The following is a 12,729-nucleotide window of genomic DNA, read 5'->3' on the forward strand; positions in this document are numbered from 1 at the left end:
CACCTGAGGAGCAGTGACACCCCCATCCAGTCCTCCCTGCAGGGGCACACTCCCACTCGTGACAGCACCAGGTGCCTGCCCACGGGGACGCCTGGACAACCGGATGTCACATGAGGAAGGGGCCCTGGCACCGCAGGTCCGCTGGGTTAAGGCTCCAAGCCCAGGACTTGGGCCTCCATGGGCTGGGCCCCACCTCCCCCACCCTGCACCCCTCTGTGCTTATTCTCCCCGCCACCCCTGTCCCTGTCCCAGGGGCCCACCCTCATGGGGAGCGGATGCAGGCCCAGAAGGACCACCAAGAGTGAGTGGGTGGGGCTGAAAGGAGCTCAGGCCCGGGTCTGCCCCCAGCCCCAGGGGAGGGATGAAAGACCCGCAGGGGGCTTGGCATTGAAAACAAGTCCACTTTTAACTGACACCCTGTGGACCGTGGCCCACACCTGCCTTTCCCAGAAGAGACACTCCAGCTGGAAGGCAGTGTGACGCCCCCCAGCCACCAGCAGCAGTGGTGGTCCAGGCCCCCGACTCCTGTGTGCTGTGCTCACGGTGCCAAAGCTGAGGGTGCGGGCCAGTGCACCTTCAAGGTGACCCACAAGGTGACCTACAGTGGCAGCAGGCACCGGTCTTCTCAGGAGGAAACTCAGGCTGAGAAGTCACTCAGGCCGCACACAGGGCGGAGGCTGGTGGGGGTCCAGCCCACCACCCGTCACCCCAGCAGGACCCCTGCTGGCCACCGAAGGCAGCACAGGGGCCGGCCCTCGGCCCTGCCTTGCTCCACCCCATCTTTGGTGGCTTAGGCAGGGTTGGGGTGTGGGGTGTGATGTGTACCCCAGCTAGAGGGTGCCTACACCCCTTCCCAGCCCAACAGTGGGGGGCAGATCAGGCGACCCAGCCCAAATGGCATGAAAACCCTCACAGGTCTCAAGGTGCAGACTCAGCTCGGGGTCTGGTGCTGGCCACCACCCTCGGGCAGCGGGCCTAGGTGGCCACTCATTTTGTGAGCCCGCCCACCCTGGCTGGGTGGCTCTGTGGCCGTCCTTCCAGGATGTAGGTTTGACCCCCGGGCAGAGCACACTCAGTAATCAATGCACACTCAGTAGGTGGAACAGATCAGCGATTCTTTCTCTTGCTCTCTCAATAAAACCCAGTACAACACACACAAGAACTGTCCTTCCTGCGGGACCACCCCCAGGGAGACATGCCTCCCAGAGCCACCTGGGGGCCAATCAATACTCCTCTAGAAATGATGCTCCCAAAGTGAACTCCGGTCTGGTGCGGCGTGTCTGTCGAAGGCCGTCTCGGCCGTCCGGGTGTGCGGGGCCGGTGCACGCCCGGTGGGCACCAGCCCCGGGTCTCTGGGTGGGCCACAGCCCCCAGAGGGACGGGCCCCTTGCAGCCTGCAGGAACCCCCGCCCCTGCCTCCAGGAGGCCCCCACCCTCAACACCCGCCCCCAGAGGCCAAGCCCCTTGGGGAGCCCAGGGATCAAAGTTTCTGGGCTCAGGGGCCTTGACCATGAACCCGGGTCTCCAGCACTACTGGGCAGCAGGGACAGAATGCCAGGAGGCTGACCACGGCTGCCCGCCTTTATTCTCCGGCCCCAGGCTCCAGTCCCAAGAAGACAGCCCTGGCGACCCCCACGGTGCACCACACGGAAGACCCGCCAGGCACCTACACAGCCCTGCCCCAGGGGGCGGCAGACACCAGGAGCCCAGCCTGGGTGCCCAGGACCCCGTGAGGGTGCCTGCGGTGTCCCAGGCTGGTAGGTGGTGCCACCCGGAAGCTAATGCAGGAAGCAAGGGGCCAGGCTGGACAGTGGGGGTGGGGGGGGCCACACACTTCCTGTGTCCATGACAGAGAAGCAGCGAGGTGAGAGGCCCACACCAACAGTGGGAAGGGCTGCTCTCGCCCCGCCTTCCTGCCGCCTCAGGGAAAAACACGGCCCCCGGGCCCAGGGGACCACAGCAGTCCTCTCAACTCTGTCCTGATCCTGGAAGGGGCCGGGGGCTGGTGGGGCAGTGGGGAAGAGGACAGGAAGAGTCAGGGTCAAGTCCTTGGGGGCAGGCAGAGCCAGGGGGCTCCAGAGACACCCAGGCAGCTGGGCCCAGAAGGGCTCAGGGGCCGGCAGGGCCTAGACCCTCCCAGTGTCTGGCAGCGGAGCCCGCCGAGAGGAAAGGAGGGGGCTGGAGGAGGAGGGGCGGGCCAAGGCCATCAATCACAATCACGCTGTCCTGGTCCTGGGGCCTGTGGCCCCCTGGGAGCACGGCCCCTCCCCCCCAGCCAGGAGCTGGGCCCACAGGAGGGCAGACCAGCATCAGGCCGCACCCGGATCTCCCAGAGGCCAGGGGGGCGCCCACGGAGGCTCTAGGACTTCTTGGCATCCTGCATGTTCCGGCGTTTCAGGTCGCTCAGGTCGATGGGCTTGAAGGCTGTGCGGACACAGCTGGTCAGCGGTAAGCGCGGGAGGCAGCTTCGCCCAGCCCTGCCCCTCGGGAAGCCCTCGGACCCAGCCGCACCCCCAGCCCACTCACTCTTCAGGCTGGGGTTCGGGACCTTCTCCACATACTCCTCCACCAGGCCCCGCTCGCTGCCTGAAACCTGGCTCCGCAGGTCCCGCTCCACGCCCTGCCAGGCTGCGGGAAGGAGGAGCCAGCTCAGAGCCCTGGCCCAAGGCCAGAGCCTGCCACCGGGAGTGCCCGGCCCCCTTCAGAGGGTCCTCGCAGGCCCTCCCCCAGGCCCCCCACTCCCCCTCTTCACAGCATCTGTCCCCCAGACTGGACGGCTCTGGACCTGAAGTCGTCCCCAGCGCACCCCCCACTCACTCGGGAAGCGCTGCCTGGACCACCTGTCGTCCACACTGTGACCAGGGGCTTCAGTCGGAGAGGCACAGGCGACCCTGCCGGGTGCAGCAATCCCCACTCCCAGCAGCCTTCCAGCACACGCCCCACCCCTGGAGCCCCCCGGGAGCCCCCAGAGTGCACACCTGTCTTCCACACGTCCCCTCCCCGAGAGCACCCAACCAGCTCCAGATGCTGCCCCTTCTGGTGGCACTGCCCCCCTGGGAACTGGCCCCCATTGCCAGAGCCTGTCCCTCCAGACTGGCCCTGGAGGCTGAGGGAGGGGCGTGGTGGCGGGAGGGGCGCCGGTACCTTCGTAAATGAAGCGCACGTTCTCCTCGTGGGCCGGGGTGAAGATCTCCCCGGTGCCGGGGGGAGAGCGGGGGCTGCTGTTCCTCTTGCCGTTGTAGACGACCCTGGAGACAGGGGAGCTGGGGGGCCGGGCTGGTGAGGAGCGTCGGGGGCAGGGCAGGGGTCCCGCTCCCCTCACCCCCAGGCAGAGGCCACTCCGCGGCCCAGGACCCACCTGGTCATTGCTGGGCGTCTGGTCCACACGCGCTGCTGCCGGGTCCCCTCGGCCTCTGAAAGGGAGGCGCGGGCCATGGGGCAGTGCCACCCTCTGCACAGGGGCTTCCTGGGGGGCGGGGCACGAGGCCCGTCAGCCTCCTCCCTCTAAGCTGCTGACAAACTGCCGTGACCTCAATGTCACCAGGGGACCCGAGGGTGGGGCCCACAACTGACTAAGGAGGCAGCAGGTTCAACTGGTGGGAGCCAGCAGCAGGGGGAGGGGCAGGGACATGCGTGAACCGGGCCACCACTGCCTGGGGAGCCCCTTCCCCAGAGTCAGGGGCCCCCGTCCCCACAAGCAGAGCAAGCGCCTCTCCAGCAAACCCTAACTCTGCCCGCGTGGCCCGCAGGCCTGCGTGTGTTCCCATCAGCCTGTGCCCCTCTTAAGATGTGGACACCAAGCTTCCCACTGGTGAGGATGCAGGAGCTGGCACAGCTGCCTGGTCCCCGAGGCCAGCTGGGCAGGAGGGCAGGGGAGGGCTGTGAGCAGGGAGGAAGCTGCCGGGCCTGGGGCTTGACCCAGTGACCGAGGCCCAGTGCCCAAGCCAGCTGGTTTGCACCCCCTCTGCCCAGGGGATTTGCAGCCCTGCGTGGGAGTCTATTTTTAGGTTTACCCTCAGACTCGCAGGCTGGACAGTGTCCCTTCTGGCCATACAGGGCTGGCCCCAGCCCTGACCTTGCCCCACCGCTGGGCACCCCCCACCGCTGGGGGTGGGGGAGCCCTGTGAGGGGGCTTTGAGCACAAGGACTCCCCCCACCACCCTGGGCCACAGCCCTCCCAGCCAGAAGAGGACAGCTGTGGGCGTCCTCCCGTCAGACTGTGCGCATTTAAACACCTGACCAAGGAAACTGAAGCCCAGAAGCTCAGTCGAAAACAGCAAAAAGGTGTAGAACAGCCTCCTGTGAGCAGGCGGAGCCCTGCCTCCCCCCCAGGCTGCAGCCTCCAGCCCGTGCTCACACCCAGGGCCACCCCACCGGAGGGCGCCCTGGGACAAGGGGCTGTTGGCCATCACCAGAGAGCGGAAGCTCTAATTACACCCAGGATGGAGGTGCCAGCCGGCCCTCTTCCCCTGGCCAACCACCTCTTTAGTCCCCCACAGCCTCGCCCACTCCCTTCTCCTCTGCGGTCCCTAGGCCTGGTCATGCTTGGCCCAGAGCAGCTGGCCTGCAGGGGACCCGACCTGCGAGGTGAGCCCCAGACCCCCAGAGCCCTTGGTCTCTGTGTTGGGGACCATCTCACACCCCCCACCGCTGGCTGGGCCTCCTGGCCAGATCTGGAGCCTGTGGAGGCGGTACCAGCGCCCAGACGCAGGGCTGAGCCCTGTCACCGAGGCCCCGGGCAGACGTCGTACTGGGAGGCACCTCTCCCAGGGCCAGACACCAACAGGTCCTCACACCCTGAGACTGGAGGGCAAACAGCGGCGTTTTCAAAGGAGCCTCTGCCGCCTCCTCTCAGGTGGGGGTCACGCCCTGCCGGGCCCGACTCCAACAGCCTGTGCCCTGCCTGGTCCTGCCAACTGGCCGTCCCAGACGGGAGCGACCTCCAACCCCCCCCTCCCCTCAGCTCGGCCCCCTTCCTCGGGTCTTTCTCACCAGAGCCTTCTCCTGGCCGGACTCCGGGCACTGAGGGGTCTCATGGCCCTGCTGGCGAATCCCCTAAGCCCAGGCACCTGCTGCCCCTGGGCACAGGAGGGGCAGGGGCTGGAGTACCCTCCTTACCTCCTGGGCTTCCTGCAAGGGGCTGGGACTGATTCTGACCCCCCAAATTCCCATTAAAAATCAAATGAGCTTTGGCTGGTGTGGCTCAGTGGATTGAGCGCTGGCCTGGGGACCAAAGGGTCGCCGGTTCGATTCCCAGTCAGAGCACGTGCCTGGGTTGTGGGCCAGGACCCAAGTAGGGGGCACATGAGAGGCAAGCACACACTGATGTTTCTCTCCCTCTCTGTCTCTCTCCCTTCCCCTCTAAGTTACTAAATAAAACCTTAAGAACTGACTACACACTTGAGCTCTGTGACAGCCACTCCAGGGCAGGGGTGACAAAGAGCTGGACGAGGAGCTGACCTGTCCGGACCGGCCTCACCCAACCCCCCCTCCCAGAGCGACCGTCTCTCACGGGGTGAGGCAGGTGGGTGGGGCTTGGCCCCAACCGCCGTCCTGGGTCCGGGTCCGGAGGCCTAGGGCCAGGTGAGGGCCTTGGAGGTGTGTGTCTAGCTTCGGGAGCGGGCAACCCGGGCGTGTTCTCCACCAGGGGACAGTGCTGCGCAGGGACGCCAGGGAGGAGGGTGTGGAGGGGCCAGGTGACAAGGAGCTGGAGAGAATGACACAGGCCTGGAAAAGCACGAGTGGCCTCTAGGGAGCCCCTAGAGCCCCTGAGGGCCCGGGTGGGGTCGGGGGCTGCAGTCCGGCAGGGCAGAGATCAGCTGCTCGGTGCTCAGGTGGCGGCCTCTCCCTCCCTGGTCTTCTTCCTTGCTCTCACTCACAAGGGTCACGGGACACAACTGCTTCAGCTCCTGAGCTCCACACGCCGTCCCACACATCATCACACGTCCACACACCATCACATATCCACACACCGTCACATGCACCATCACGAACCCAGTGCCGTCACCCCGAGACACTTCTTGCTCCTCCTGGCCCTGGGGCTGGCTGCTGCCCGCAGTCGCTGGCCCGCCCCGCCCGACGGCCCCCCCCCATTGCCGCGCCGCCGCACCACAGGAGCTGCAGTGCCCACTACCCGAGTCTCAGAGCTGAGGACGGCGTCCCATCTCCCCGAGGCAGGGCCACTGCCACAGCCTATGGTCACTCCCCCTTCCCGAGGGTGCGCATCCTCTCTCACCCCGTACACCTGTTGCTGGCACGATCTCACCGACACCCGCTCCCCGAGTACATGCCACCCACACACCACCTGGGCCCTCTACTGCCGTCCAGCCCGCCGTGTGGCCCCAGTCTATTTCATCAGGTGTCACCTGCTGCTGGCCCCCTGCCACCCCACAGTCTCTGCCACAGAGCCAGCTCTGCCTGCTGCTGTCAGGGCAGAGAACTGCGCCCCCTGTGTTCTGTGGGCTGCTGTGGGTGCTGCCCAGGCACCTGGTGGCCCCCTAGGTGCACCACAGAGTCCTGAGCCGCTCTGTGGCTGAAGGCTGTCCGTCCCCGCTGCCCCTGGGGAAGTGCCTTCCCTCTCTGGGGCACAGCGGTCCGAAAGGTGTCCCCAGGAGGGCACAGGCATGTGAAGCCACCACCTGGATGGAGATCTCTGTGTCTCCTCACCCCACAACAGGGTATCAGAAGGATGCCCTGTCTAACCAGGCACTTCCAAGAACTAGAGGGACGATGCTGATGGTGAAGTGTAACCCAGACCAGCTTTGGGCAACGGGGCAAAGCCAGCCCACTTGGAGGAGGGGGTGACCAGGAAAATGTGGGGCCTATGAAGAAGCAGCAGCTCCACAGCCCACAGCAAATGCTGGCCAGGGGCTAACCACAGGGCGCCAATGCGCTGGGTACTTCACAGATTCAGCTCCAGCCCCACACCGGGCCAAGGAGGCACCCTGACAGCCCCCGACAGAGGCTCAGTGGGTGAAGCAGCCTGCCACCCAGCAGAGTAGGGCCTGCACCCCAACCTCTGGGCCTCCAGGGCCAGCCTGCACAGCTCACCCAGGAGAAGCACCCCAGAACCTGCTTCTTCCCTCGCCTGCCCGGGCAGGTTCCATGTAGCCCTGCTCGGTTTTGGAGGCAGCCTTCCTGGTGGATCAGTCCAGTACCGTGCTCTTCCAGGGGAACCAAGGGTCCCAGAAACCTTCTGGGGACAGGGGTGGGAGGTGCCGAAGCCCAGCCCGACGCCCCAGTCTCAAACTCTTGCCCCAAACGCAACCATGTGCTGCAGACAGGAGAGGGGGACACTGCTGTCCAGAGCAGTGACCGTGGGTATGGCACAGTGAGAACTAATGACTTGATGGCCGGGCGTTCTGTGTTCCTTCGGGATTTCCGAGACTCAAACATTCTTAGGTTCTGCTTTTCCTGTCATTGTGTGTGTGCAGGGCTCTTCTCAGTCCAGTTCCAGCCAATGAGACTTCTGGAAAATGACCCACTACCCAAGCAGTGCCAGCAGAATACTGCTGAACTGGACTCCAAACAACGCGGGGCAAGGCCTCCGAGCAGCGCGCCGGCCCTCATCCCGCTTCCCTGGGTGACAACAGCATCTCCGGTGCGAGCAACAGACCCCAGCGTGTGCACCCCTCGGCTCGGAAACCCCACCACCCCAATCAAGACCACGCCTTCAGGACTCAGGCCCTCCCCTGCCCCCCCCCCCCCCCCCGCTTGCCAGAGTCCTCCTCAAAGCTGTGGACACCTGCACCCCAAGGGTCGCTCTCTGCTGCCCACTGGCATTCGAGGAACTTTGCACAAGCTGCCCCAAAGTTTGGTCCCCTCGGCCCCAACTGCTGTCCTCGTCCTTGGGGGTCCAGCTAAAAGACCACCTTTTCTCGGAAGTTCCCCGGGACCGGACGGGGGACGCTACGTTTGCATCTGCGTTAGACCTGGAGTTTTCACACGCCCCGTTGCTCCTGTAAGGGGAAGTGGAATGCCCACGGCTTCCACCCGGCAGCCCGGCCCCGCGGGGGCACCCTGTGCACCACTCGCCGCGGCCGCCCCACGCCCCACGAAGGCGTGGCAGGCCGCGCTGCCCGCTTTCCGTCCGCACGCCCCGGCCCCGGAAGGCAGGGGTGGGACAGGCAGGACGCCGAGGGGAGAGAGGCTGCGGCGGGGCCAGCCCCAGGGGACACGCGGGGAGGCCCCTTTAAGGCCGGAGACGGCGCCCCGGTCCACCTCGGCCGCGCTGCCCCTCCCGGCCCTGCCCCGTGGCCCCGGCGCCACGTTCCGCAACACCCGCCTCCCGCGCGGCGCGGCCCCGGCGCCCCCAGCAGGCCCGGGCGCGGGGCAGGGTGGGTGGGGCGCGAGGGCCTTCGCGACCCGCCCCTGCCCTCCCCTCGGGGCCGCTGCGCCGGGGCGGGTCCCGGCCGCGCCCGCTCCGCCCCTGCCGCCGCCGCCGCCTCACCTCGCCGCTCAGCCTCCGCCACCGCCGCCGCCGCCAGCTGGGGCCCGGCCGGAAGTGACGCGCGCCGCGCACGCGCACGCGCAGAACGCGGCGGGCCACGTGACGGCGGCGCGCCTGGCGACGGGCGGTGGGGTCCCTGGTGGGGCGGTAGCATCGCGATGTGCGGGGTAGGGGGCTGCCCCAGGCTCCGGCGCGGACGGCAGGGTCTGCTGACCCCCGAGAGCGGCTGGAGCCTGAGGCTGGCATGGGCAGGTGTCTCCTCCAGCAGTCACGGCACCACCACGGGCTGAGGCATCATGTTTATTGAAAAAGTAAAAAGTGCAACAATAAAAAATTCACCTGGAGAAAAAGCCAGGCCAGAGGGGTGGGACGGGGGTTGTGCCCAGCTAACGGGGTTCTGGCCCCGCGGGGGCGCGGGGTGCGGGTCGTCGGAGGGCAGGGCCGGGCTCAGTCCATCCTAGTCCCCTTGAACAGCTCCACCAGGTCCTTGAAGTCCGGATCAATGAGGTCCGAGGGCAGGTCGCCGTCGTCGTTGGCTGCCTCTCTGTCTGCCCCCAGGGAGATGAGGTACCTGGGGTGAAAGCCCCCCCCCCGACGTCGCAGTGGGGACACGGCCTGGAGAAACCCCCGAAGCCCCGGGGAGCCGGATAGAGCCCTGAGACCCACCTACTTTCCCTTTTTCTAGGTGGGGTGAGGGGTAAGAAACCTGACCTTTCAGGAACTAACGGCTGACTTTTCCCATGCGCTGTAGGGAGGGCATCAGGGCAGAGGAGATTCCCAGAGCCTTGAGGGTTCTCAGCTACAGCCCCACGGCCAGCTTTTGGAGACCATTTGAGGCAGGAGGGGCTGGGAGGAAGCCGAGGGCCTCACCCTCTCACCTGGCAATGTCAGGGTATCCATCGCTGCACGCGATGTGCAGGGGTGTCCAGCCCGTCTCATCGCGCTGGTGAATGTCAGCCCCGTGTTTGACCAGCAGCTTCACACACTCCAGGTTTCCAGCCAGGACAGCTTCGTGCAGGGCTGCCAGGCCTGGGAAGGGCGGGGCAGGTGGGGTCACAGCAGAGTCCTTCCCCTGCCGTCCCCGCAGACCTTGGCTGGCCCTGCAGCAGGCACTCACCGGAGGGGTGGATGGTGTCCACGGCCACCTTCCGAGCCCGGAGGAAGCGCCCCACCTGCTCCAGGTCGCCCTGGCGGATGTGGTCCAGGAACAGGACGTCGTTGGGGAAGCGTACGTTGCGCTGGGCCAGCATCCGCCGCCGCCGCTGCCGTGGGCTGTAGCGAACATAGCGCACAGTTCTGCTGGGCATCTTGGGGACTGTGGTGTTGGCCGCCCTGGGAGGGCCCTACTGCTCAGGGGAAGAATGGGCCCAGCCCGACCCAGACTGGTGGGCAGGGTCCTTGAGCCTAGGACAGTGGCTTCCAACCCGGCTCCTGAACTGCTGCCTGTGCCCCTTCTGCAAGAGCAGCCCTATTTATATGGGCCCCCAAGGGCTATATAAAGCTGCATGGTCACCCTCACACCACGAGAGCTGAAACCGAGCCGCTCTCCGCCTCACGCTCAGATCAAGTTTACCGGCTCATCTTTCAGCCCACCTGTCGCCGTGCCCGGCCAAAGGGGTCAGATCCTTCCTGGCTGGCTGTGCCACCCGGCCCCACGGCTGGACTTAGAAGGTGCCTTACCGAGAACACCTGAAGGACAGGGCCTGTAAGGAGGGCAAGCCAGCACCAAGGACAGCAGAGGGCCCCGGCTGGAACTCTGGGAGAAGGGCATGACATCCAGTGAGGTGTCATGGCGCCTCCACCTCCCAGAAAGCTAGGGCTGCCCCATCCCAGGACGATCAGGGCAGTGCTGGGGAGAAGGCCTGGCCCGAGCCATCTTCCCTCCCTGGCACATCACCTTCCATTACGGCCATACCAGTCTCGGCACTTCTACCAAAACCTGGGTCTTGGTGGTGCCGCCCTCCTGCTGGAGAACCCCAGGGGCTGGAGTCCCGACACCTCAGCTCCTGCTCAGGCTGTCCTGCCCCGCCCACTGGACACCCTCTGCAGGTCCTGCCCATGTGGCCTGTTCCTCTCCATCCTGACCCCCGTCCCTGCCCCCCAGTTCCAGTTCCAGGTTTCTGCTACCAATGGGACATGTGCTCACGATGCAGGTGCCATTGAGGCTGCGCCCCAGAAATAGGACGTGATGTCCCAGGGGCTGGTGTGCCCTCTGCAGCCGTCCCAGTGCCAACTCACCTGTGGGACCGCAGCCAGTGGAACTTTCAGAAGACAGTTCAGCAGGCTGGGCCCGGGCCACCTGCCATCACAGCAGCCACAGAGGCCTGGGGCGGGGCTTAGGCCTGGGTGCGGGAGAGAAGGCAGCAGAAAAGATGGAAGCCCTGGACGCATGTGGGAGCCTAGCTGGACCAGGCGTGCGCCTGCGGGGTCAGGGAAGCCCCGCACGCCTGAGCTGGCCATTTTGCCACCATGACAGGTGCTGGATGTGGGACCTTGAACAACAGGGCTCGGTTCTCTCCTGGTTCTGGAGTCTGGAACTTGGGGGGAAAGTGTTGGCGCCTCCTGGTTCTGTGGGCAGTCCCCCTCGGGGCTCTCCACTGGCTGGTGCCGTGGTCTGTCCTCGGCCGCATGTCCATAGGGCGTTCCCCCGGCGGGGTCGCTAGCTGTCTGTGTGCAATGTCCCCTCTTTGTAAGGATACCAGTCGATGGAGTAGGCCCCCCCACCCCCCCGGTAGCCCTCTTTCCACTACATTCGCATCGACCCCGTTTCCAAATAAGCTTCCACCCTGATGTCCTGGGGTTGGCCCCTCAACATGTGGCTGCTGGGGGCGGGGAACACAGGGCAGCCCCTGACTGTGGCGAGGTGCCCCTGCTGACCAGCACTCTCCTCAGGGCAGGGGCAGGCAGCAGGGGCACCAGCTCCGTGTCATCAGGGTGGTTTCAGCCCCAGGAAATCAAGTCACCAAATGAACAGGGTGGGCCAAAGTAGGTTTACAGCGGTGAATACATTAAATAGTTTATTGTTGCACTACTCGGTACTAACTATTGTGTTATTTATTTGTATCATTTGTCTTCTTACTGTCATTATCATTTGGTATCCTCACTTATGACTTATTCTTCAGGCTGCGCTGTCCAGACACTACATCTACTCCCGCTCACCCCTGTGTTTCACACCCTCTAGGCGCAAAGCCTCGTGCCGCACCCTGCGGAGACCGGGCCACCGAGACAGCCCCCCGGCCCTGGTGGGTTTTCTCTGGCTGCCTCATGATCCCAGGCCCTGCAGGGGACCCACAGAAGGATGATGCCCCTCGTTCCTGCCCCTGGGGGCTTGGAGGATGGGTTGGTGGTCTGACTCCTGGGGACGGGCTGGTGGTCTGACGGGCTGCGGAGGAGCCAGGCACAGGCTCCTGGCTTACTGACACGAAGCTCGGGGACCAAAAGTTCTACCCTGAAGACAGAAGACAGAACTTTCCTTCGATGTGAAGATCACCTTTTCCGGTGCTGGTGGAAAGTTCTGTCTGCCCTCCCCGCGCAGAGGATCAGGTGAAAGAGCCGTGGGGGAAGCTGCCCCAGTGGCATGGCCCTCCCCAGGTGCCACCAGGACCTGGGCCAGAGGCGGGCTGGGCAAGCCTGTGGGGGTGGCCCCGTCTCCAGGTCTGCCTGCTGACAGCAAGCTGAGAGCACGTCCTGGTCTCCGAAGGGGCTGCTGTCCAAAGCCTCCCGGTCGCAGTGCAGCCCCTAGAAGGCAGTTGTGGACACGGAACCATGGGTGTGCCCCGCAGCTGGCTCCTTGGAGACCACTCGTCGGCAGCTGCCCGCCAGCAGTCTAGCCTGGCCTGGTGGGCACAGCCTGCCTGTGCCGCGGCCACGTGGGAACGAGCCTGTGTGTGTTCAGGTGGTCCTGCTCTGACCCTTCGCAGCCCGAAGGACTTGTGAAGCGACTGGTTTTTGGGACTGTAAGTTCCTGCCACCTAGAGGGCAGACGCAGAAAGCTTACTTTGAAGATGCCGAGAACCCCGCTCCCCCCCCACCCCATCCCTGCCACCCCGTAGGCAGGGGGCAGGCTGGGCCCGCCCAAGGCCGCCCTCCCCACAGCCTGGTTGGCCAGACCACCTTGAGGAGCTGCTGTGAGGCGGCTGATGGAGTGGCCCTGACGGGTCTTGGACCCCGCCCGCCACCTCCCAGCCAACGGGCCAAGTGATGGCCTCGTCAGCAGTCTGCAGAAGGGACTGGTATCAGTGACACCCCTGCTGGGGCACGTGACAGATGTGGCCTGTGCA

The 12,729-nt window shown here is 65.5% G+C and overlaps 2 protein-coding genes across 3 annotated transcripts; both read right to left on the minus strand.

Annotated features, from left to right (window-relative positions):
- Nucleotides 1–1,094: 1,094 nt before the first annotated feature.
- MCRIP1 (MAPK regulated corepressor interacting protein 1) lies at nt 1,095–8,498 on the minus strand. Of its 2 annotated transcripts, none has more exons than XM_037157849.2 (5): nt 8,450–8,498; nt 3,359–3,466; nt 3,145–3,263; nt 2,527–2,628; nt 1,095–2,424 (listed from the first exon to the last, which is right to left on the minus strand). In XM_037157849.2, exons 2-5 carry the CDS (start codon nt 3,433–3,435, stop codon nt 2,360–2,362), a joined length of 363 nt encoding a protein of 120 aa, XP_037013744.2. In that variant the 5' UTR covers nt 3,436–3,466; nt 8,450–8,498; the 3' UTR covers nt 1,095–2,359. The 2 variants fall into 2 exon arrangements, with proteins under 2 accessions (XP_037013744.2, XP_037013745.2); XM_037157850.2 differs by having other exon boundaries at nt 3,359–3,413; nt 8,450–8,497.
- Nucleotides 8,499–8,713: 215 nt separating this feature from the next.
- On the minus strand, nt 8,714–9,894 carry PPP1R27 (protein phosphatase 1 regulatory subunit 27). Its single transcript, XM_037157680.2, has 3 exons — nt 9,567–9,894; nt 9,328–9,478; nt 8,714–9,020 (listed from the first exon to the last, which is right to left on the minus strand). Exons 1-3 carry the CDS (start codon nt 9,754–9,756, stop codon nt 8,897–8,899), a joined length of 465 nt encoding a protein of 154 aa, XP_037013575.1. The 5' UTR covers nt 9,757–9,894; the 3' UTR covers nt 8,714–8,896.
- Nucleotides 9,895–12,729: the final 2,835 nt, after the last annotated feature.

Source organism: Artibeus jamaicensis, unplaced genomic scaffold (genome assembly GCF_021234435.1).
Source record: "Artibeus jamaicensis isolate MK-2021 breed Jamaican fruit bat unplaced genomic scaffold, CSHL_Jam_final contig_2259, whole genome shotgun sequence".
In the NCBI taxonomy this organism is placed as follows: domain Eukaryota; kingdom Metazoa; phylum Chordata; class Mammalia; order Chiroptera; family Phyllostomidae; genus Artibeus; species Artibeus jamaicensis.